Raw genomic sequence first — 24474 nt, forward strand, 5'->3', positions numbered from 1 at the left:
AGTATACTGTTAGCACGACTTAGTACACTGTTAGCCTGTTAGCCACTGTTAGTCTTTAAAGGCACACATACACGGAACATCACGACCTTTTCAAGGTAGCGGCACCGAGTTACCGACTTTTAAGTATTATGAAGCACAGACGACGAGGATGAATGCGTGAGGGGATGGATAGCCAGTGTAGAAAACGAAGGAGAGGAGTGACATGGTCCAGTTTCCTATTTCTAAGCACCAGACATGCAGCGGAGTTTTTTACTTTTTTTTTTACTTTTTGAAGAGGATATGAGGGGCAGCCTGCAAGCAAGGAGTTGTAGTAAGCAAGCTAAGAAAGTACAAACGCACAGATAAGAGTGTTGGCAGGGTGGACAGAGAGAATGTGACAGATGGCGCGGATCTTACGGTTATAAGGACCACAGACATCTGGATTTTTTTTTATTTATTTTTTGATCAATAGTCATGTCTGTAGTGACAATGACAATGAATTCCTGACGAATGGCGTAAAGATGATGGCTTCACCCGCCATCATGCGATTGGGCAGACTGACGAGAAGTTTCAGTACTTTGCTTGGGGGATAAAATGGTGCTCTTGTACTAAGGTCCACAGCTATGTCAAAACTACTTTCTCTATGATCTTAGAATCTTGGAAAGTGGGTAAGAGTTGTTCAGGCGCCGACATCGAGTTTAATGATGATCAAACGTCTGATATCTTGTTAGTGAAGTAATCACTAAAAACTTGCGGCAGCTGTGAAGTTCACATTAATATCTCCAAGAAACACTGTGGATCCATTGGGTGAATTGTTGTAATCCAACAGATCATGAAATTCCGAGAAAAGGGTAGAAGCTGTGAGTTTGTTCTTGGCGCTTGGAGAGGGGTCTATAGATGAAGCGAGTAATAAAAAAAAAAACAAAGAAGAGACTTGTACACCTTCAAAAGACATATGTGAGAACGATAAAACAGTAAGCACAAAAATAACTGAAATATTTAACCTTTAAAGTGATTCTGATTACATCAGGAAGAAAGCAATAGGCAAATCATCCGTTTATAAACAAAACATTAGGTATGGATATTATTGGCCGACTTTCTTGTTGACCAGACCAGTGTTCGATTCTTCATGTTAAGCGGAGGAATCGTGACTAGATCACTGCTTCGCGTAGAAAACTGTCTTCGTCATTCTGTTTTGATGTTCATTTTTTTTTTTTTTTTTTTTGTCCCATAATAACTGTCATATATGTTATCTATTTTCAAGACTGCTTATCATTTTTATTATTATATTTCACTTTTGAATCCCTGATATTGTCATAAGCAGGAAACAGACGATATACTTTCTTCTAGTTCTGAGTGATTAGTAAGAAGAGCATTAATAATAATAAAGCTGAAGCTCCCCCTAATCAAGAAAAGTGAAATCGTCGTGAGTTTGGTGTCTACATTTTTGACTCTTTCACGATCTCCTCTGTGTTTTCTGCTTTATTCAGGCTGCAATGCTGCGGTCACACCACACGACTTCTGTCACGCTAGACTGCTGCAGGCCTTGAGTCAACAACAGCCGCAGACCCGTCGCTGGCCTCGTGACCGCTGCAATCTTTTTCTGTACTTTGTGGTTGGGGTCCACAGTCAGCTTGAATCTGAAAAAATGTCAAATATCCATGGAACTCTGCTGTTTACAAATCTCGGAGTAAAGTTCGTGCTAAGCTTTTATATGTTTATCTGCAGATAGTGTATTGTGTAGTTACGTATGCGTGCATGTGGTTGTGATAGAGGTTTAATTAACAGTATATTTGATTATACTTAACTTTAACTCTAAATAATTTTAAAGAACTTGAATACTGACTTATGTACTTGGTGAACCTCCTCACGATGATCGTGTTCATTCTTATTTCTTTATAGTGAAAAGAATTTTTAAAAAGCTATGAACTGTGAGCTATAATGTGAGTACAGACAAAAACATAACAAGAGTTAAGGGGAAAGACAAATCACAAACTCCGACTCTATACTGGTTTTTTTCCTATTTATAAATGGTACCAATTTTATCAAAGGCGTGACTAAAACATTCAAAGAAACTTAAAGAGCAGGTATTTCGAGACCAGAATAGATAACATTATTATAAAAGTACTACCTCGTCTGTTTCTTCGTAGCGAAAGTTACTTAAATCACTCACTTTCTCAGTATTCGTCCGATGATCACTTTCTGCTCGTTTAGGGCGAAGTGTTGCCCGATGCAGTTCCTGTGCAAGAAAAGCAAACTTCACAAAGATACATCAGGTAGCACCGCAAAAAATATTCAGTTGCCAAACTCAACAGAAAACTCAACAAGTGACTCATTCAAAAATGACATAGCTAAAAAAGAAATTTGACAACTGTCTTTTTAGCCTACTGCTATAATGTGCATTACAATGGATTATTGTGGCTAACAAGTTTAAGTTTCCTCAGAGTATGGCAGGATGCCCTTATAGTTCTGATCTCGTAATTTTTAAAATGATATCTATTTATACGAATTTTTAAAAATGAGTGAATTTTCTTACCATCAAGGATTTATTTTAAGTTATCATACAGCTTTTAAGTCATATGTTTTGGTATTTTAGAAAAATATTGATACATATTTTTATTACTCATTACGATCGAGTTTAAGACAGAACAAAAGTATATTTGGTTTGAAGCAACCTTAACATCGTTAAATTGATTGCTCTAATTATTTTGCATGGACGTCATTTTATCCCTTGAAGAATCTCAAAAAGAAACCGAAGATGATTGGAAGTGACCTAATAATAGCAGCCCTAGAAACTAAGACAATGCAACTACCTGGGTCCTGCTGAAAACGGCACAAAAGCGTAGGTGTCTTTGTTCTTGATGTTATCCGGATGAAACCTGTCCGGGTCGAAGGTCTCGGGATCTGACCACACCAAAGGATTGTGGTGAAGACCCATAATGTTCAAAGAGCACCAAGTGCCTTCGGGAAGGGTCACGTCCTCGATGGTCATGGGCTTGGTCAGCTGTCGGCCGATAAAGGGAACAGTGCTGTGCAAGCGCATGCCCTCCTTAATAACCTGGGTCAGGTACTCCAGCTTCTGCAGGTCCTCCCTGAAAGGCAGACAGAGAGGTCACGCTTCGAAGCCGGAATTGAAAGACTGATGGTACTCATGTTGTTCTAGGAGTAGAAGAATGTCTGTAAGTACCCAATTTTCTGTTGTCCATGTGTACATATGAATTTTTGAAAATTAGTTAAACTCATGACGACTTTTTCTGTTCTGAATAGTTGACTTGACACCAGTGGCTTAACACTCATTTTCAAGGTTTCACTTGCACACTAGCCAATAGCGATTTTTTTAAAGTTTAGCCGAAAAACGTAGCCCTGATGTCCAGATGAGTACCATTCAATGTCGTCCGACTGGCGACCTGCCAGCAGACAGTCCAGTTCCTCCTGAACCTTTTGCTGATACTGTGGATGCTGGGCCAGCGAGTACAGTGTCCAGGCAATGGCACTGGCAGTTGTGTCATGACCTGAAAAGTCAGAATAGACGTCAGCTAGCTGTAGCCTGAACAATGAAACAAAGTTCTATAGATAAAATCTTGGAAAGCTAAATTTGTAAAATTAGTTTGTTAGGGTCAGGGTTAGTCGTAGGTTGATTTCTTATTTCTAACACGTACCCGTATAAAAGACATTACTTGATCTATTAAAAGCAACAGTTAACAAACATGTATGTATTGTACTATGTACTACCTATGTACTAAATTCTTCACCTGCAAACAAAAATGTGTCGACCTCATTCCGAATCTCCAGCGGTGTAAAGCCTTGTCCTGACTCGTCCCGAGCTGTCAGTAAGATGTCCAGGAAGTCTAAGTGTCTTTTCTTGGGTGGTCCCTCTCTTTCCTAAACAAACAGAAATTTTTTGTGGGTGAAGGTGGGTAACAAAGCGTAGATGAAGGAATGGATGCGCAACGCTGTCTGGTCTCCCATCCACACTCTCTCCATACCTTTCAACATATGTACAAAAATAAATAAATAGAAATAAAATAATAAAAAGAAGGACAGAAAAAAAAGACAGAAAATCGTGATTTATTACTCGTACCGCAAAACTTACTCACCAAACGCTCCTTGCGAGCTTTGATGACATTTTCGGCAACACTGTGGGCAAAGTTGCAGTGTGCCTTGAACATTCTCCCGCGGCTCGACAGGAAGTAGATGAAATCCAGGACAAACAATGGATTTCTGAGAGCGAGAAAAAACACGCGCTTACATTCGGAGATGGAACACCTGACTTTGTTCACGTGATTGTCATGTGCACGTCCAGTTTGATTAATGTAAACAAAATTGATGACATGTTCATGCTCACAAATATCAAGTTCTAGACGTAAATACGCAAGCTCCTTTTAACAGAAGCTAAATTCTCTGTAAACTTTATGTTGACACAGGGAAAGGGTGGGGGGAGGAGGGCACTGAGGGCACTTTACCTATTTAAAACTTCTGGTAGCGTTTAAGGAAATCTGCATCTACATTTTGACTAGGTTATGTTCTCTGTTCTTAAAACCCCCTTGTTTTTCGAGAGGCAAGCTTACAAACATAAAACATTGTACAAAACCCTGAGGTAGGAACCCTCACGGATACGTCGTATTAATATATATCACCAGCTGTCTAACTGGGTGTATCCTTGATGATGCAAACTCAGATCTTTGGAAATACTGCCTTGTGCTAAGCACAATCCATTCGGTTAAAATAATGACACACTATCTAGGCTTTGACAAAAAGGGAGAGCATAGTAAGTCAGTCAATTATCAATTCATAGATATACACAAAGAGCAGGATCAATACGAGTTTTATTTTGCGTTGGTTCCACTCAGAAGCAGAATTATCAGTTGTTCTTCTAGCCGATCGTTCTCTGTCTCTTAAACGGGGTCTCTTTTTAGCACTTTTCAGTCGAAGTCTATCTTCTGCAAGTTTATTTTCATTAATAAGTTTCAAAATTGTTAACAAGGCAAACAAAGAACCTCAGCATAGAAAGTACTCCCTTCAACAACACAATCTAACATCTGCAACACACTCTCTTTGTTCAGAGAATAAAAATTAATTGTACTGGATCCTTACAAAAAAAATTAAAATACATTCTTTTACCTCCCTCTTTCACTCCACATTTCTGTCAGCTGCATAACTGCCTGTACGTATGGGTGAGACTCTCTACAAACAAAAAAATAAATATCATAAACAAAAACAAGTTGCCACGAAAAATGACAATCTGAAAAACACCCCTAGAAAATGCAAGTGGAATGGATTTATGTAGATTAATGCTTTCTTCTGAATAATCTTGTTAACCAGTGAAACTTTATCAATACATTTATACAGCTGTGTAGAACCTTCAAGATGTTTCTTCATGAAAAACCACACTTTGTTTGTCACGGAAGGTAAAAACTAAATGGGTCAATCATAAACTGTGATGTGTTCAGTCAGGTCATATGAGGGAGATGAGAGGTAGACCCACCCCTTTAGCTGAATGTCGTCCTTGTAGGACATGGCGCATTGTAGGATGACATCAAGTGTGCACAGACTAACGGAGCTGTATATCTCCATGCTGGTCTTCTCTACAGCATGGACACTCATCTTGTCCTGTATGATTGACAGTACGATGGTATATTGTATTAGGCTAGATTATTAGATACAGATATTCATTGGTCGCCTTAATAAGATGGGTTTCATTCCTCTCGGGAAAGAAAGAAAGATGACGGGAAATCTGGAGCTCTATAGCTAAACAAGAGAATGAAATTCTTGCTGTGCGTATGCTTTTATTCCGGTGGTAGTGATGACAGCGATGACGAAGAAGAAGACGATGAGAAGGAGGAGGTGGTGGAGGAGGGTGGTAGTGATGATGGGGGGTAATGATGATGATTTCAAACATAAGTGAAACAGACCACAGGCAAGATCATTCGGGACAAAATAGTTAACCCGTGGTGCAGTCCCCGGGCATAATGGAGCTCTACGGATGTTTAGTTTAAGTGCTACAGAGTTAATCACTGTCTTTGTGTGATAACAAGCAGTGATCAAGGTTGGCACATAGTTATCAAGTTACTTGCCAACAGCACGTCGGCAGCGCGGTTGCTGATGGTGTTGTATGGCTTTAAGATGTCGAAGTGGAAGGCTGGTGTGAGCAGACGGCGAGATCTGTACCACCTAGGTCCGTTGGTGATCAGCAGACCTTCTCCTAGCCATGGCAATGCAAACTTGTACCCGGGACTTTTAGGCTCTGTAAACAGAAAGATCGTTTAATAATATCCTAATAAGGATACTAAATACTACTAGTACTCATTATCTTTGCCCCTAATAAGACCAATTATCGTTTGTCATATAACTCGAAGGAAAGTTAAACTTATGGGCGAGAAACGTCTTCTAATGTAATAAAGAAAAAAAGAACGATATTTTACCTGAACTTTTGAGAAGTGTCTTCATTGTATCTGGATGGTGCAAAACAATGACAGGTTTCAATGGGCCAATCCACCTCCGGAAAAATTTCGGGTACTTTTTTGAAGACTCGAGTAAGTACCGAATCCGCTGTTCTGGAGTGTATGAGTGCGTCTAGAAAACACCATCATCATAATGTACTACAGAGAATGACATGAACTATCATCAACATTAAAACGAAATGTATTAGTGTCGCAATATTAAATAAAGAAGAAAAATAATAAAAAGAGGAGATAAATAATAAAGGAAGATATAAATAATTCCCTTGTTATCTCTAAATTTATCTCCACTGTATTTGTCACAAACACACGAAAAATTCTTATCAACTGTTCCTGAAAAACATGTGCTATTGAGCACAAAGCACATCATCGATGAACACTGCAGTTCTCCTTATGATTGAAACATCCATCCCATAGACCCGACTAGTTACTGGTTAAAGAAACTCTCCGTGGTCACAAAGGAAATCTCGTGCTGACAACAATGACATTATAATCCAGGAGAAATAAGCACCTCTTACCTTGTGCAAGTTTCCCCAGACCCAGCTGAAGTCTGTTTCACCAGGAAGCTGGTTAAAGAAGCGAAAAAAACTGCGGTACCAGACAAGCCATCTTATGATCTGGACCGTTAGCGCCGTCATCCCAGCAATAACGGCCAACCGTATAGTCGGAGATAAGGAGGACAGTTGATTAGCCACCTCCATGATGAAGATTTCTGAGATGAAAAACGTGTATCAGATAATGTTTGCTGCCAGAAATCTCCACTAGTAACTGGAATCATTTACGTCTAAGAATTCGAAACATTTCCAGCAACAGGTTCCATATTTTAAAACTCAGACCTTTTCTTCAAAAGAGATGAGATGCTTGCATAAGTGGAGGTAAGTAGGGAAGGGGGTTATGTTGAATGACAATTGAGAAATACAGAAAAGGGTTAGAGGAGTCAGGGAGAGAGACAAGGCAAAGTGTTTAATCTATAGACTCTATTTTTTTTATTTTAAATGAAATTTGAATATTTTAGCTTTTTCCATCGGTTTATAATAATGGCGAGTGTGAAGCTGTGAGCTTTTAATGTACCGGTTGATAGAGATATTGTATAAGCTTTCTCTTCATTCGTTAAAATGTGTCCGACTAGGGTAGGCAGACAAAAAAAAAGCAGAGGGATGCTGCGAAGGAACATGTCTACGTTCTTTAGGCAGCGTCACGGGACATCAATGGCACAGCGCTCGTGTTCAACTTAACTTTTAACCTTTCATAGATAATCAACTTTTTAACATCAGCAAACAACCAAATGAAACATAGCTTCACATCATGTATAGCAATAAATATGTAGCGTGAAACCTTAATGTTATATGTTATACTTTTCAAAAATATTCATCTGTAACTTCTGCTTATACAGACAAAATAAGACGAAGTTAGGGAAGAAAGCTACGTACAAAATCTTGGCACACAGCACTCAAACACAAACAGCACTAATCACATCACCCGTATAATACTCGCCAGACTGGTCCTTGTCAACTTTACACTGCAGTCCCAAAAGATCGCAATGACTGTTGACCTTTGTCAACTACCACTGTACTGCCAACCCAGATGATAAACACACATATATGTATATACTTCGAGTACGACCTCCTTCACCGGCAGTCGTCTGCTGACAAATTGTGATCAGGAAGAATTTCAATGAGCTGACAATCCATTCTTGCCTGCACACTCTTTTCTTTTGCATCGATCTGCGTTTTGTTCGTTAGGTTTACTAGCTTGCCGCTTTCGTGTAAACATGATTTGATCATGGACGTGTATAGGTGGATCGCTGTCTGTCTGCCAAGACCAACACTTAGCCTCTTGCTAAGTGATCCGCTGTTAGTCTCGGCGAGCCTAAACAAAGAATGTAAATAAACCGGAAGCTTTGTCGTCTCATGCCTCGTTTTAGCAGTTAACTGGAAAAAAAAATCGTCTGCCAGCAGTCCAGTAATACAAGTTCGTGATTTGATAAGCCAGTGTTCGGGACTGGCGCACCAAGAAGGTACGAACGTATCAAGCTGTGAACCCCGTGTGCGACTTAACCCTGTCCAAAGACTATAAATAATATATATATAATACCATGTCAGCGCGTCTCTGCCCCTCACTTTCCCTCATTAACTTGTCGATGTCCGTTAGTAGTGAAGGCGATCAAGAGTAGGCAAATTATTAGAGTGGTTAACACTTCCATGTCAATAGAAAACTAAAGCCAAGACATTTTTGAGACAGCGTCCAACTAGAGAAATAAAGTAATGCGTCATCAACATTATTTATTGTACAATAAAAACAAGTTGTCCTTGTGCTACCCCTTTAGTCCATGATGAGTAAAACTACATGATCGGTTATACATACAGCTAGTTATGGATGAGCCACCTGCACCTAACTCAATCAATTTTTTAACATCAAACTTTATTGTGAGTCTGAAGATTTTTTTTTCTTACAATCACTACACACAAACTTAATTAATGAGTATATATACAACATAATGGGAAGACATCTTACCCATACAAAACATTCAACGCACATGCATGCCTATCTTCTTAACAAGGACTTTACACCTTTTGCCCTCATTAAGCCCCTAGTCATACTAGGGTAATTCTGTGACACATACAGATAATACTTCATATTATATGCATGTCTTATAAATATTATATATATTATCATCTTGTTACTTAGCAATGTAGTGAATGATTTTATAATATGTGGGCTAGACTTCATCTGTACATTAAGATCTATATCTGTGTCCTTGTTTTGCTACTTTTAACAAACATTGATAATTAACACAGATTTAATAAAGTATTATATTTAGCACGTTTAATATAGAATTATATTTAATACTGCTCTTCACAGTTTAGATTTTCATATATAAACATAAAAATCAAGAGAGTAACTATAGTCACTGAGACTGAACCCTTACATTTAACCTTGTGTAATTAACTTATACTCCCATGGATATCAGAAGTTTGAAGTTATATTTTTGGTGGATGCACATTAATTTAGAATATTTTATTCTAAAAAAATAGCAATAGCTTACTAAATCAATATATAGCTGCATCAAAAATTAAAAAGGATGTTAGGTTAAGAAAACAAAAGTACACATTTACTATAGAAATAAATCTGATGATTTTAACAGTAATGCTAAAATCTAAACTTCAGAAAAATCTCAGTTTTCATAAGCCTCATCAAAACACAGAATAATTATAAATTAGTGGTAAAATCAAACATAGGTTTTAATGTAAAAACAGTACAGTTAAAAAAAACAACTTGCTGACTTAAGGATATTAATTGTTTAGAAGTTGTAATTTCCTTATGACCAGATTACCTAGCTAAACCTCTGTGAAAAAAATATCAGCTGTATATAGTGTCTCTGATGCATCGCTCACTAAACTGCTCTTAATTAGTCTCTCTCCCCCAAATTACCCAAGTGCTACATAAAGATATAGTTCTTACTTTAAAATTTTCCTCTGTATTGTTCATCTTAACTACAAGGTTCATATTGATCTGAACTAAATTCTAGACTTCTTTCCAGTTCCTTTTTTATTCTGTGCGTTAGCCCCCATGCCTATCAATAACTATATGTATACATGTACATTAATTACAATTACTGTATATTGTGACAATTTTCTTACTTTTATTCAAGTTGTATTAATTTTTTTAACTAGTAAAACGCCGTCACTTTATGTAGATCGTTCCGCAGAATATGAACCATGTATTTTTTACTGAAAAAGTTTTGTGAACACCGGTTTTAAACACTCAAAACTACGATGTTGTCTCGCTGCCAGTAGACAGCTCAGTCTTGCTTACTCCAAGTAAGGGCAAATCACTCTCGGACACACAATCAAAGGGAAATCACTTTAGCTGACAGGAAGTCATGCAGGTTTACTAAAAGCTGGTGCTGAAAAAGTTCACCTTGTTGTCATCATGGTGAAGAGGCAGGTTGGAAGACAGGCGTTTTTTAGAGGCAAATCGCTGTTTGAACTATGTTGCAATCTTAAGAACTTCGGGGCAAATAGAATAGTATATCGCAATCCAAAGCCCGATCTTATAGAAAAGAGCTTTTATCGTCTCACCCGTGTGGAGCCTGATATGAATAGCGTGAGTTTCCCAACTTGTTGCATATATATATATGTGTGTGTGCGCATAATAGTTATATTACGTGAATTTTCTTTAGTGTTAAGTTAATGAAGTTGCACGAAGTTGTTGTTCTCTTGTTTCTACGTGTCAGTCTTTTGTCTTCTTTCTCCTGCATTTCAAGTGTTCATATTTATGTCTTTATTTTTTTATGCCCTCTTTTCTCTGTGGCCTTATTTAAGCATCTTGCATTTTCCGTTCATGACCAATGATTGGTCCAGACGTCTAAACAGGAGGTTGGTGTGGCCTACACTTTTCAATTAGCTGGTTATTCAATGTCTTAGTTTTACTAGAAGGCTGCAGCCATGGTCAGTTAGGTCAATCTATCTTTAGGCCAGAGTCTACTTTTCCAGTTGGCCTGTTGCAGCCCTGCGAAATTACGCTTTATAATATAGTGAGACTCTGTCTTACTTTCTCATTAGTAAAATATTGTGTAGACTGAATTTTAAAGTGGGGTTCATAGTAAAAACATCCAAATAAAGTACTGCATCATCCACATTATTTATTGTATAATAAAAAAGTTTCCGTGTCCTAGCCCCTTTAGTCGATGAAAATTAAAACTACATGATTAGTTATATTTACAACTAGTTACAGATGAGCTACCTTCACTTACTTCACTCAATCAGTTTTTTAATACCATATCAAACTTCATTGTTGGTCTGAGGAAGTCCAAGACAGAAATTTTTTTTTTTCATTACACACATACAGACATAATATTGGTCTCATCAAAACAAAAAATAATTATAAATTAGTGGTAAAATCAAACATGTTTTAGTGTAAATAAAAACAGTGCAGTAAAAAGAACTTGCTGACATAAGGACATTTGTTTAGCAGCTGCAATTTATAATTTCTTTATGACCGGATTACCTAGCTAAATTTCTGGGAAAAAATATCAGCTGTATCAAACACAGGAGTTGATAAGCCAGAGTTTGGTGCTGGTGCACCAGTCACTACTTCCATAGTCATGCAAATAAAGTACTCCTTATATAAAAATCATTAAAGTTACATTTTCATGTGCAGATGACAAAAGGGACATCTTGGGGGGAGAAAGTGCATCGTGGGCATTTGTATGGTATTCGCCAAATTGATGCAGGCAACAAAACAGACTGGTTCCTGGTCCCTAAGGATGAAGAAAACCAGTATCAAGTGCACCATGCAGAACCTCCCAAAAAATCACCAGTTCCTGACATTTATTTACCGCCTATCTGGAAAATGATCTTGCAAAAAAAATTGACAGACAGTGATCAAACTTCGCAAAATTTATACCAATGGCCTTTTAAAGTTAAAACTAAATGAGAGTGGAAATTTTATTTAACTGGAGATTGTGTTAAGGAATTGAAAGGTGGATTGTGTATTGAAAATTTCTTTTTGTTGACACATGGCATTCTTTAAATGTAAGTTTCTATAAAATTGTACTATTTTGTAAACAAATCCATTATTGTGCTTTCTGACTATCAAAATGTTTTCAAATTAATTTGACAATGACTTCATTGCAAAAGACAAGGGAAAATACAGTTGTTGCATTTACTAATTTCAGTTGTGTTTATGATCTATTTTATTATAGCAAGTAGCGAGCACGGTGTCTTAAATAAGAAATTTTGATTAGAAAGTAAGAAATTCGTTGTAGTGCTCTTGGTGTCATCATTTAAATTTTGTAGTGATTGTATGGCATTTGTATGTTTTGCGTGATTAGACTTGAAGAAAAGGCTGTTTTGGGGTGAGAAATGTGGCTTCAGAAAAACATCTTCTGTGCTTATTAAAGATACTTTTTTAAATCATGTTTCCAGGCCATATTTCCTGAAGTGCTTTGAACATGCAATGATTAAGAGCAGAATGTTTTTTAAACACTTGATGTGATTTGGATTACACAGGAGAAATTGGACATATCCCTAAACATCTGCTACATTGGAGGAAGAGCAATTTCTTTTATAGGATTGAAGGGTGAGGCAAAAATAAATTGCGCTTAAATGTTGGTTGCAGACTTTCTTAACTTTTCCATTCAAAATTGTTAGTTTAAAAAAATCGTTTACATCCAATTGTGTCTGAAACACAAAGGTAACTCTTCTGTACTGGTTTTCAAATGTAAACAGGCTGATCCTATCAGATGTTACAACAATGGTTTAATTAAGAAAAATTGGAAATCTAAAAATATTTGTTCAACGACACTACAAAAAGCTACGTATCGACGGATCTCAAACTTATATGTTCATGACGATACTATTATTTGTGCTGGCTTTTTATTTATTTCTTTGTCTCGCATGAACATTATGCTAGTATAGAGACAGTTTTGTGTGTGTGTTAATTTCAGTTTCAAGACTGAATCATAATGTAGTTAAGGACAAAGCACTTGCACCCTTCTTCAACTCTTTGCAGCCTGGAACTTAATTGTTGCTCATCGGCAAAATTAACTTCTTGTTGTTGTTATCGATTTAAAACATAGAAGACATTGAGCATGGTGAAAGTAAAGCTACTTAATTTGCATTGTCATTTAAGTTCCAAACTTTCTTGGAGTAAGCTAAGCGATATCATACCCCAAACCCAGTCCACTGCTCTTCAGTTTTCAAGCGAAATATCGGGTGCATTTGATTTGAACTGCACTCAGAAGCATGGGACAGCCTGACGTTTGATTGCGGCAAGACCTGGCTCCTAAGACAGCTTCATGCTGATATCGGTTATCTTCAAAACAAATCATGGAAGGTACATAGTAATGTTGTAGTTTTAGTGTTTTGTGAACTAATATGTTACAGGTTTACATTAAATGTATATTTAGTTGATATACAATAAATTTACATATAAACACACATTGCTATTTAATTCTACAATTTATTTTTTAAAATTGGGGATAAAGACTGCTTGAAATGCACAGAGGAATTCACCATGCATCTACTTACAGACTCGTACACAGCCAGATTTCTTCTGTATATTATTTGTTTTTGTTATCTGAATTCACTTCATAACCTTTTTTGTAGACACACACAAAAACTAATTCTGCTAAAACTGGTGAAGATCGGACAAATACGGTGCGGATTTTGCTGAGTACCGTTACTCGGGTCACATCGTTTCTCCCAAAAAGTCTGCCAGGGCTCAGTATAAACAAAGGTAGCAATGCAAATACCAGTATTGAGTATCTTTTTTAGTGTAAACGCCGAGACCATTTCTAGGCGATAAACATTTCGCCACCTCCCCTCTCGGAGTGCACTCCGGCTTTCTCCCCAGTCCCTCTTTCCCCATAGTGCGAAATCATCTCAAGGTTGAAGCACTTTCCTGCTAAGTAAACCAAGGGAAGTAGAGAGCGACTCGCACCATGCGTGAAACTAAGGGACGCTACTGGTATCTACTCGTACCCGGTGAGGGGGGGACTGCAGTCTATTACGCCGTGGTTTCCAGGTATTTGAAAAATAACTCAGCATTGATTTATGTGCCTCTTGAATGTAACTGTGTATTTAGTAGTAATTCATTTTTACAATTTGTACATTTTCTAAGGCACTGGATTGCATCCAAGGTCATTTCAACCATTTAACTTTGATTAAAGATAAAGTGAAGGCTGAAGGAGCAGACGACATGTGCATTCAGCTCTGCGACAATTATTCTCAGCTTATTGAAGTTTTTTTGAAAGGCAAAAAAACAAAACAAAACATCAAAATAACAATGAAATCTTGTTGAATACTTATATCTTTAAATAATGCGGAAAGAAGCAGAATCCGATAGAAGCAATGGTCAAATGGATAATGCGGCGGAAGAGATGGTAACATCTACATAGACTCACGATGTTACAAGTAAACATTGATGGTAATGGTCAGTCAGTGGCGTCATCAGCAATTAATTTTATAAGTCTTATTATCTGATTTTTCATTCTTTTTACAGTATCCAGTTGTATATGGCACAAAACATTGGTAGCAATGTTAGACTGCGTAGTAGCAGTGAAACGGTGCAGTTATAGGCAGCGCAAATAAAGGCTTAAGACGTTTAGAGGTCACTGTGGACTTATCAAGCTTAGCCATCATATTTTAAACATTTTAATGTACAAGTAAATAAGGTTAACATTATACTGGGGATGATAATGGGGTCGTATGAGTACCTAAGTCAATGAGGCTGCTGTTTGGTGCCATGGTCTACTCTCATCTAGAATATGCTAATCTTGTGGAGCCCATGTTTTTAAAAGAAATGTTCAGAAGGGGAACAAAGTATGAGTTTATGGTCTAACCCACCAGGATTTTGAGGAATCTCAGAAAGAGATTACCTATCATATGCAGCTAGAAGAGCCTAATTAAAACAAGGTTTGACCTTATCTTGTCTCTCAGTGCACACTCACAATGTAGATTCAGTGGTAAGAAACATCACTGCAAGATCACTGTCAGGAGCAGAACTATTAAAAAGTACAACGGAAGTTAATACCTTAAAAGTAAAATTGATAAGCTGATTTTTGTTCTTAGAAAAAATGTCAGAATGCTGTTTAAACATTGGCAAAAGAACAAATGATAAAGTAGAATAAGGCCTACAAAATTTGCTTTTGTAAAATAAAACTAATAATTTAACATAATACTGACACATTGAAATATAACTAACAAACCATTAATCTTCTTTGCAGATTGTGGTCTCTGTTAAAGTTATGGAAAACAACCTTGAAAACATGGAAAAATCTTCATTTAATATGTTGTGACTGCATGGAGTCCCTAAATCTGTCATGAGACCAGCTACAGTGTGGGGTTAAACTTGAGAGCTGCAATGTTTCTTCTATTTGGTTATCTTTCCATTGCTGTTCTGCAGTGGATACAGCAGTACCGACGAAAGAAACGCTACTCTGGTGCCATGCTGCAAGCTCTGAAACGAGGCAGTGTTTTGATCCAGAGAGGAAAAAGTGCACAGCATGGAAGTGTTGGAGCCCTGTTGAACTCTCCATTACTGTTGTGCCCTCATTCGTATAAAGAGACACGAATCTATTCAGATGACAGTCTGGCTATTTCTGTAGTGTTTCCACGGGTAAGTTCTATTTTCTGCTCTTTCTCTGCATGTGGCTGTTTTGCCGTGATATAGCCTTAGCTTGCTGGCATAGTGTAGAACACCAATTCTCCCTCTTCTCCAGTTTAATTTTAGTTCTCTGAAAATATAAAATCAATATTCTTTTACTATAATAAATGCAGAAGCTATGGTGGGACTGTTTATTGACTTTACTCATTAGTTTAAACAGCACATTTTTGTGGAGAGACAGCTTACTTTTGTACTTGTCATATGATGATGAGATAAATAATAATAATAACAGCAGTTTATATAACAGTCTGACTGTTCATAGTTATGAATTTATTTTACAACTGTCACTTTGAAAAAGTGCCTAAAGCAGCAAAATGTTTTAAGTCATTTTACTGCTTTCAGCAAAAAGTTGATCTTAGTGAATGGACTTCCTACCTAGATGTCGGTCCTGGCAGTGACTCTTCAAACACAGTGGTTGTCTTGTTGGAGGCAGAAAAATTTGTAAAAGTTAACTTTGTAACAGATGCTCAAAAGTCATTCCCATCTGTTCCAGTACATGTAAGTATTCTGCAACATTTTGTAATTTATGGTTACCATGAATTTAGCTCTTTCTTCTCTGTCTCCATCTTTTGGTATTTTCACTCCCCTCTTGTCTGCATTTAAAGTTTTCAAGTCCTACTTCATCAAGAAATATTTCTTCTGTTCACTTCTCAAGTTTTTCATCTTGATCCATACACTTCATTCGTGTTCGCCATGGTGTTACCTGTTTGCTGATTTATGCACTTCTTTGTTGTTATGTGGGATAACTGTTGGTTCATTTGTAGTCTTTCCACAGTGCATTGAACTTGCCTTCACATATTCTGCTTGTAATATTTTCTTCATGTAGGATTAATTTATAGTTTTTTTACTCTTTTATATTATAAACCTCATTTACAGTGTATTAATAAAGATCTTTATATACTAAATCCTATATACTTTTACAATATATACTGGAAATGTGTGTGCAAAAAATTTTTTCAACATGTTTATATATGTATTAACTAGCATGAGCACTATCTTGAACTACCCTTGTGGATAAATAAAATTGTATATATTGTAGTTTTTCTTGTTTGTTAATATAGGTACATAAAGTTTCACGTTTGTAAGTTCTGTGTGATAACTGCTGTCCTGCTTACTGTTAGAAATTACTATATGCTCATTATTATTCATTGCAGGTCCTGCAGCATGGCTCTCCTGTAGCCTGGAAACTAGGTTCTCCATTAGGTGTCATACTTCAGTGCAGCTACAACAACTTTGTACTTTTGTGTGATGCCTTTGGACAAGGACGACTTATACTGGATAAAGACTTTCAGTTGCATCGAATTTTGTGTAATGAACATTCAGTCTTTTTTAATGGAAAAGTAATGCTGACTGGCAGTTTTCCTTGTCATTCCATTACAGAACAGCTCTATAAAATGTTGGATTAACCCATTGTATAATAGATATAATTCTTTAACAGCTTATATAAGAAACATTCATCAGAGAACAGATTTATTTAATGCAGTCTTTTAATATTAACAGTGCCTTTAAATAATTTTGATTAGAAAGGATAAAACAAATTTCTTATCGATGTATGCAGTGTTATAGATTTTTTTTGTTTTCTTTTATTGTTGGTTATCGATAAATTTTGCAATTTTTGTCAAATTGTCTGTTACAAGATTGTGAAATACACACAAATTTTCCTTAATACTAGCTCAGTCATACAGTGATTTGTTAAGGATTTTACAGTATGAGACACTGGCATATCCTGAATGGAACAAAGTCTTTATTGCACTTAATGCAGGGCATTTCTGAAACGGAGAAGGTTACGTATAATACAAATCAGAAACTTTTTTCATTCTAAAACAGATTATTTTCATTTTTAGCTGTGAGGCCAACAGGAAAACCTTATACTTTGACAAAAGTATCCCAAAGAAAGACGACTACAAACAGCATAAGTAATATGAACCAGGAGGTGGATGGGTGCATTTTGAAGCAAATGCCAGCTGTGACTGAATGTAGCCATGCACTTGTAAATGGTGTTGACCACAAAAACACAAAGAAAAGTCAAAAAGCAGAAAAAGACTCTTCATTACTAGCATATAGAAATGATTATGCTAAAGCTTCTGAAAATGGAAAAGAGAAGGGCAAGTATCATGGCAGAGAACAGAATAATGAAAATCTTGTGCAAGAACAATTCAAAGAAATATCTGCTGCCATTAAACTGTCAGTGCCAGCCATCATACTGACTAATGGAAACCACTCTGAACAGGATGAAAAGCTTTCTTCTCACCTTTGCACAGAAAGTGATTTGCTGAAGACATGCAGTGCTGCTGATACTGATGGAGAGTTGCAAGATCTTATTCATAAAAAAGACTTTGACAGCAATTTCTCCCTCCATCTCTATGAAGAAAGAGCTGACACTAGAAATATAAGTGTTGAAAGAAATGAAAATATTGCGTGTGAAGACAGTTCATTTCAAAATCATACAAAATTCATGGATAATGCAGTTCCAGAAATACCAGTTTCTCCCAGCATTGAAGAATATGCATGCCTGCATTCAGCAGTTACTGCAGAAACTGGTAATGTATCCCATTCAGATTCTGCTGCATTTATCAAAGACTTGTCTGCTGGAAACAAGGGGGATGCACTTTTCCCCACTGGCCAAAAGTTCAGTGGTAAGCCTCCAAATATACTTGTGTATTGTGGAAAGAAAGACACAGCCAGAAAATTTTATGTGATTAAAAGCAGCCTTGAGCATTGCATCAACACAGAAGCTTATTCCATTTATCATCTGCCTCATGACCAGATCTCCACCACTCCATGGGCAGAAAATGCTGCGGCACTTATTATCTCTGCTGATAACCTTTATGACAATGCCTCTCAATACTTTTCTGATTACTTGTCCTCTGGTGGAAGGATCCTTAGTTTTGGGAGTTCCATAGAAACGATATTTGTGGAGCGCAGAGAAGTGCAGCAGAATCCGTCATTAACAAAATTTGGAGTAGCTGAATGGACAGAGGTTAATGCAATCCAGGGAAGATTTCAGTATGTTCCCGGAAGTTTAAAGAAGGGGGACTCCAGCATGGATGCTGTCATCCTTGATGACAAGACTGGAAACCCTGTAGTGGTACTGCTTACTGTGTCTTCGGTCGGTGGAAATGGTCGAGCCATATTCTCTCAGGTATTTTTTTCTTACTATGGCCGTCTTTGTTTATTTTGTTTGTTGCCTTTGATGTACCTGGTATTGAGTCATTAAGTTTGTATAGAGATTGTTAATCCTGACTTTGTTTCTATGTATAGTATACATTTACATTAAAATCATTTCATTATATGAATATGTTATATGAATAAATTTATGATTCAGTAAACAGATATAATTTTGCAAATGCCAGCTATCAGATATAACCAGAGTATCGGTGACCATAGTTCAGCTTTTAGGTGTCAGGAGAAGACAGTGTTGCTCTGTGGTAGTACATGTAATGGAAAATGCATACATGTGCCCTATGTCTTTGTTTATATTTGATGGGAACAGATTATTTGTAAGAGGGTGTCTGTTTTAAATTTAGAAAAATGACAGGAAAGCAATTAAGTGTTGCAGGCAGAATTAATGAGAAAAGTACAAAATGAAAGACAATAGAGCCAGAAGGATGCATGTTTTCGAACTACAGCTTCCAGAGTATAAAAGATTTCATAGCATAGGCCCAGTTTGTAAATACCGATAATATGAACTCTGTTTTTCTTCTCTTTTCATGAATGTCAACAATTCTATTGAAATCTCATGTTACCATTCAAATGGATAGTTTTAATAGTTATTAATATATCTTTGGGGGAGAACTTCTAGAAAAAAGGTAAGGCAAGGTCTAACTCAGTTTTCATTTTTTTTTTTCAGTTATTTCTAGAGTGTGACCCAACAGAAATGGCAGTTGACTCACAAGTGTTCAGCCAGTTGAAACAAAGCAACAAGGAGAGGCTAGAAGTGATACGCCACCTGCTTTCTCTTTTGGATCTTGACATAACTCCACCCCCTCCTGCTCAGCTTACTCCATGTTTTCTTCTCACAGAAAACCAAGTAAGACAGAGAACAGAGATCAATAAAATACGAGATATGAATAATGGAATGGGTATATGCATCTATGCACTTGCTATTTTTCCTTTCGTTTGCTATTTTATTAGATGACTTTGTGACTTGGCAAAAGTGCCACCAGTGTCTTCCTTGTGTACATTGGAGAAAAACTTGTTTATGATACTTAAAAATGTTACTTTAAAAATTAACCTTGATTACCTGGTTGTTAACATTTTTTGATTGAATAGTTTCTTGTATCATTCTTTTTCTGCAGACCCTCCTGACATCCCTTTTAAAATCTCTTGCTGGAAGAGTAAAGAATGGAGTTATTAAGTCTCGCAGTCTGAGTCTCCACTTTATGGACAGAATTTCTGGAGATGTTAAAGCAACAGATGATGTTTTGCCAGTCATAACTGAAAACCGCACAAGTATTGTTGACAGCTCAACTACAAAACATGGCTCCTTAATCAGATACTTTGATCCCAAAGTCTACTGGTCTCATCTGAAGACACAAGAGCTGGGGCGAATCATTTTCTACACTGATGTTATTACAACAACGATGAAAGTTTTTGAAGGGTGTGCAGTGTGGTTTTCATCTTAGTTTAAATATGTGTATTCGTAAGACAGAATTAGATAAGGGAAATTGGGCTTATTGCTTGTGCATCTGAGTATTTTTAACTCTCTGGCTCTATGACAGTGACCTTATATTGATACCCATATATATGCACAATTTTCAAGCATTTAAAAAAAACAAAAATAAACTATGACAGGAGGCCAAATCAAAATTATTACAAGAGTTAAAAATAAACAGAAATCAATTACATCTTTGTTGTGTACTTTTGTTCACAACCGAGATAGAAATTTTCGTTTGTTGAAAGTTCTCGTATTAATAAACTAAAATACAGTCACATTTCGCAGACTTCTATAATTATTACACTTACACTTAAACCCACCTCCTAGCAATGATTATCAGGGGCACACACACACCCCCAGCACATTTGCTAGTTATGTTCAAGGGTGACATTGCAGTTGGTATAAAGGACTTGGCAAAACCACTTCTTGGCAACCAGTTTCTATCTGCAGCCAAAGGGTAGCATTTGAAAATCATGATGGGGCTCTGTGATGATGCTTACAGCTTTTAACTTTACAGTCCTGGTGTATAGATTACTTAGTGGTCTTTGTGGAAAGCCAATGATCTTGCTGGCAATCTTGAGCCTCATCACATTGACAAACTAAATGTAAGAAGGCTTTCAATAACAAAGCATGTCATTGTCAGATGCCATCTTTTCCAGATTCCAGTTTTCAATACCTGATAATATTGGTGTGATTGCTATAGCAGGCCGCCAGACAAGTGGAAAAGGTTTGTATCTGGGTTATTGATAAAGCATGCCTTAAATAAATCTTAGTGGCAAATATGACCATCAGTGGAGTTACTGATTTAAGTCTGTCATAATAGTGTCTCTTGTAGATTCAGCCTGTAGGTCTGGATCAGCATGAAATCTATTGAGGTTGGTTTGAGGGGAAACTGAAACTGAGAGACACTGAAATCTGCCATATATTTATAATGCACATAATTTTCTTCTGTGAAGGGCGTGGGGGCAATGTGTGGTTGAGCCCTCTGGGCTGTGCAATGTTCACACTTCCCTTGAAAATCCCAGCAGAGAGCCTACTTGGTCAGCGTGTCACCTTTCTTCAGCACATGGTCACGCTTTCAGTTGTGCATGGCATCTGTTCTCTAGCTAACTATCAGGTACCACAGTTCATGCAAAAGTCATTGAGGAATTTGAGAAATACCTGTTTATGTAGAATACATTTCTTTAAGGCTAAATTCATCAGAGGATCATAGAAAAATAATATGTTTTTTTCCTAACTGGACTACTCTGTGTGTGTGTGTGTGCATGCACCTTAAGCAAAATACAAAGATGGGCAGAGTTGCAAAATTTGGGCAGAATTTAAAGGTAGTTTTACAGATTTAAAGGGAGATGAGATTTGCTAACTACAGACCTCTGAAGATTTTTGCTGGAAATTTGTGAAGATAAAAGGGGGACAGGAAAATCAAATTTTTAAGGAGTATTTTTGGTTTGGAACTGGAAATGTTTGAAGAATTGAAACTATGTTTGCATGTCGCTACTGATTCCTGTTCTGGTTCCCAGCAGAAAATGCACACATATATATGCATGGATTTGAAGATATTTGAATAATGCCCTTTTGCATAATTTTTTCATCCCATCCTTTCTTTATCATTCAACACTTGTGTTAAGTGCTATAAAAACTTTTTTTTTCTTGCTTTTGCTTGGATTATAATTGTAACACTGGAATAATTCTCTTTGCCTCTGTTATAGAACATTGACCTTCGTGTGAAGTGGCCAAATGATATTTATTACAAAAACCAGATGAAGCTTGGAGGTGTTCTTGTCACAACCACTATTATGCATGATAATGTGTATGCCACAGTTGGTATGATTCCTTTGTTTTTCTGTTATATGTACCTTCAGAAACATGATAACTCAGAGGTTACAAAGCAGCATGATCATTATAACTATTTTTCAGTATTCTGCATAGTTTAAATGAATATTATAGTCCAGCATGGTTATTATTGCCAGTGGAACTCTTGCTTTTACAGTTTTTAATGTACTCTCATGGCTGGCTGCATCATTTTCCAGTGAGTTTTCTTTTTTAAGAATCTGTGTTGATGACTGGCATTGGCTCTATTAGTATTCAGGTGTGAACACTTTTCAAAGAGATGTCAATGTATGCATAATTGTAGCTGGCACCATAAATGTATTTTGAATGTGTATTTTGCATTCTGACATTGAGTTCTTTTCTACTTTAGCAATAGGCATACATATCCACACCTAATCAGCACTAAATTTTTACAGGTTGTGGTGTAAATGTATCTAATAGCAACCCAACAATCTGCATAAATGATGTCATTCGCCAGTACAATTCTGAAACTGGCTCAGACCTCAGCCTGCTGTCTCCAGCTGAAGTCCTGGCAAGGACTGTGTCTACTCTAGAAGACCTTCTTCATGAATTCCAGAGCAAAGGCCATCAAGAGTTTTGTCAACTGTATTACAAGTATTGGCTTCATGGGTAAGCCTGAATCTGGTTTTGATTACATTATACCCTGTTCTGACTTAACGGCTGAGCCAAAATATTTTTAAATCCTTGCAGAAAGCTTTAAAATAAATATGTAGCATATACAATATAAGAAGATTCCTTCCACAATATTTAAGTTTTTTTATATAAAATATTTATAATATTTTGTGTTGGGTTTTACAAACTAAATTCTATGATTCTACTATGTTTGTTCATGTGTATGCACATGTGTATGTATCTGCTTTGTGTGTGTCAACAGAGACACATATGTTCAGATGGAGAGTGAGGGAAATGAAGAAGTCTTCATCTGTGGCCTTGATGACTTTGGCTTCCTTGAAGTGATCACGAAACAAGGGAAGAAAATTAGTGTGCAGCCAGATGGCAACTCATTTGATATGATGCGTAACCTGATTGCTGTAAAAAGGAATTAGTTCTATTTGGTATATTTTGTAGAACCAGAATTCTAGTGGTGATACTGTGTTAGGGATATGGAAATTCAAACAGCAATGAAGATACAAATGGAACAAAGGTTTTTGCTATGCAGAAAATCAGATGATGGAACTTGGATTCCTTTCTCAAAGTTGAATCAAATTTTATCAGACATTTGGACTAGTTCTGTATACTGAGCCACATCAGATAAAATACTTGGTTTTTTGTTGTTATTTTTTTAATTGGAAGAGTGTGCAATTACTGATTTGTTAACAGCCTATAGTGCTGTAGGTTGTAATTTTTAAACTGTGTCATCAAATAAAAACTTACATTTTTATGTAACATTTTTTCAAAACCACTTTAGTACATATCATACATTACAATGTATGTGGAAGGCTTAAGGTTTGTCATTAGTAGTGGAGCTGTAGAAATAACTGGCTGATTCAACCCAAAAGGTTGACATTCACCTCTCCTCTACACCCCACCCCTGCCACACCTTATTCTATTCTTGAAGTCGTTCTCAAGAACCCAATCCTTAATTCAACTTGCATAAAAGCAGCATACATCTGGTGGTTAAAGGGTTAAAAACTATACCAGACACTGGACAATCAAGACAAAGGCCAGGCTGTGTACCGGTGTGCATATTTACTTATTACTATAAATTACTAATGCCATTAGTATATTGGAAGAATAGGGTGCACTTGTCTTGCTCAGATCTGAATCTTTTGTTTCTGTGTTGTATTTTATTGTTGTTTTTTTCTTTTAAATGACATTTACATGAAAGTTTCAGTGTGTTTATCGTAGACATTTCGGTCATATTGTGCAAAATAATGTTCCAATTATAATGAAAATTAGCATTACAAATGCATCAAACTGGTTTATGCAAACTATGGTGATTTGAATACAGATTTTAATCAAGAGACTGGTGATGTAAAGGTGTGATGCATAATTAAGCCTAAAATGAATAATAGCAATTTGAAAGGCTCTCTTTTCTGTTTGGTGATTCTTACAAAGCTGTGACTTAGCATGCCTTTTGGCGAATCTGCATCGTTTACTGATGTTGAAAAGAGTTGTGCACTTTAGTCTTTTTTTTCCTTTCAAAAAGCAAATGTTGTAAGCTTTCATGTGTGTTTAAAAAAGCTCAGTCTTACATATGATCTATTAAACAAGATCAAAAGGAAACTGTTGGCTAGTAAGGTTTTACGGGAAAGATGCGGAGAGGTAAAACAAGTCAGTATGTGATGTCTGCATGTTTGCCAGTGATTTTGAGAACTCAAAATGGATTGCCCCTTCACTTTTAACACCTCTCGTGAT

General features: G+C 36.7%; 3 protein-coding genes across 8 annotated transcripts; 2 read left to right on the top strand and 1 right to left on the bottom strand.

Annotated features, from left to right (window-relative positions):
* Nucleotides 1–263: 263 nt before the first annotated feature.
* Nucleotides 264–10243, bottom strand: LOC112565699 (cytochrome P450 4A25-like). Of its 4 annotated transcripts, none has more exons than XM_025241348.1 (12): nucleotides 10079–10243; nucleotides 6956–7149; nucleotides 6402–6552; nucleotides 6054–6223; nucleotides 5465–5589; nucleotides 5101–5163; nucleotides 4077–4200; nucleotides 3732–3861; nucleotides 3362–3491; nucleotides 2793–3071; nucleotides 2153–2218; nucleotides 264–1619 (listed from the first exon to the last, which is right to left on the bottom strand). In XM_025241348.1, the coding sequence occupies exons 2-12, from the start codon at nucleotides 7136–7138 to the stop codon at nucleotides 1466–1468; spliced, it is 1575 nt and encodes a 524-aa protein (XP_025097133.1). In that variant the 5' UTR covers nucleotides 7139–7149; nucleotides 10079–10243; the 3' UTR covers nucleotides 264–1465. The 4 variants fall into 4 exon arrangements, with proteins under 4 accessions (XP_025097133.1, XP_025097131.1, XP_025097134.1 ...); XM_025241346.1 differs by lacking the exon at nucleotides 10079–10243 and adding an exon at nucleotides 7932–8269; XM_025241349.1 differs by lacking the exon at nucleotides 10079–10243 and adding an exon at nucleotides 7868–7931.
* Nucleotides 10244–10299: 56 nt separating this feature from the next.
* LOC112567094 lies at nucleotides 10300–12355 on the top strand. The gene is made up of 2 exons (XM_025243641.1): nucleotides 10300–10544; nucleotides 11601–12355. The coding sequence occupies exons 1-2, from the start codon at nucleotides 10371–10373 to the stop codon at nucleotides 11874–11876; spliced, it is 450 nt and encodes a 149-aa protein (XP_025099426.1). The 5' UTR covers nucleotides 10300–10370; the 3' UTR covers nucleotides 11877–12355.
* Nucleotides 12356–13875: 1520 nt separating this feature from the next.
* On the top strand, nucleotides 13876–24342 carry LOC112565926 (biotin--protein ligase-like). Of its 3 annotated transcripts, none has more exons than XM_025241822.1 (12): nucleotides 13876–13967; nucleotides 15169–15560; nucleotides 15951–16106; nucleotides 16763–16916; nucleotides 17453–18750; nucleotides 19459–19638; nucleotides 19907–20208; nucleotides 20925–20992; nucleotides 21222–21382; nucleotides 21975–22089; nucleotides 22512–22725; nucleotides 22991–24342. In XM_025241822.1, exons 2-12 carry the CDS (start codon nucleotides 15306–15308, stop codon nucleotides 23160–23162), a joined length of 3075 nt encoding a protein of 1024 aa, XP_025097607.1. In that variant the 5' UTR covers nucleotides 13876–13967; nucleotides 15169–15305; the 3' UTR covers nucleotides 23163–24342. The 3 variants fall into 3 exon arrangements, with proteins under 3 accessions (XP_025097607.1, XP_025097609.1, XP_025097608.1); XM_025241823.1 differs by lacking the exon at nucleotides 13876–13967 and adding an exon at nucleotides 14147–14369; XM_025241824.1 differs by lacking the exons at nucleotides 21975–22089; nucleotides 22991–24342 and having other exon boundaries at nucleotides 22512–22661.
* Nucleotides 24343–24474: the final 132 nt, after the last annotated feature.

This window comes from Pomacea canaliculata, linkage group LG6 (genome assembly GCF_003073045.1).
Source record: "Pomacea canaliculata isolate SZHN2017 linkage group LG6, ASM307304v1, whole genome shotgun sequence".
Classification (NCBI taxonomy): domain Eukaryota; kingdom Metazoa; phylum Mollusca; class Gastropoda; order Architaenioglossa; family Ampullariidae; genus Pomacea; species Pomacea canaliculata.

Excerpts from the sequence above, each read along its gene's own strand:
- LOC112567094 (XM_025243641.1), top strand. The coding sequence starts at position 10,371 with ATGGTGAAGAGGCAGGTTGGAAGACAGGCGTTTTTTAGAGGCAAATCG. Across the intron at positions 10,545-11,600 it reads TGGAGCCTGATATGAATAGC|ATGACAAAAGGGACATCTTG; the intron begins GTGAGTTTCCCA and ends TTTCATGTGCAG.
- LOC112565926 (XM_025241822.1), top strand. The coding sequence starts at position 15,306 with ATGTTTCTTCTATTTGGTTATCTTTCCATTGCTGTTCTGCAGTGGATA. Across the intron at positions 18,751-19,458 it reads GTCGAGCCATATTCTCTCAG|TTATTTCTAGAGTGTGACCC; the intron begins GTATTTTTTTCT and ends TTTTTTTTTCAG. Across the intron at positions 21,383-21,974 it reads GTTCTCTAGCTAACTATCAG|AACATTGACCTTCGTGTGAA; the intron begins GTACCACAGTTC and ends CCTCTGTTATAG.
- LOC112565699 (XM_025241348.1), bottom strand. The coding sequence starts at position 7,138 with ATGGAGGTGGCTAATCAACTGTCCTCCTTATCTCCGACTATACGGTTG. Across the intron at positions 4,201-5,100 it reads ATGTGGAGTGAAAGAGGGAG|AAATCCATTGTTTGTCCTGG; the intron begins GTAAAAGAATGT and ends TCTCGCTCTCAG. Across the intron at positions 1,620-2,152 it reads ATCGGACGAATACTGAGAAA|ATTCAAGCTGACTGTGGACC; the intron begins GTGAGTGATTTA and ends ACATTTTTTCAG.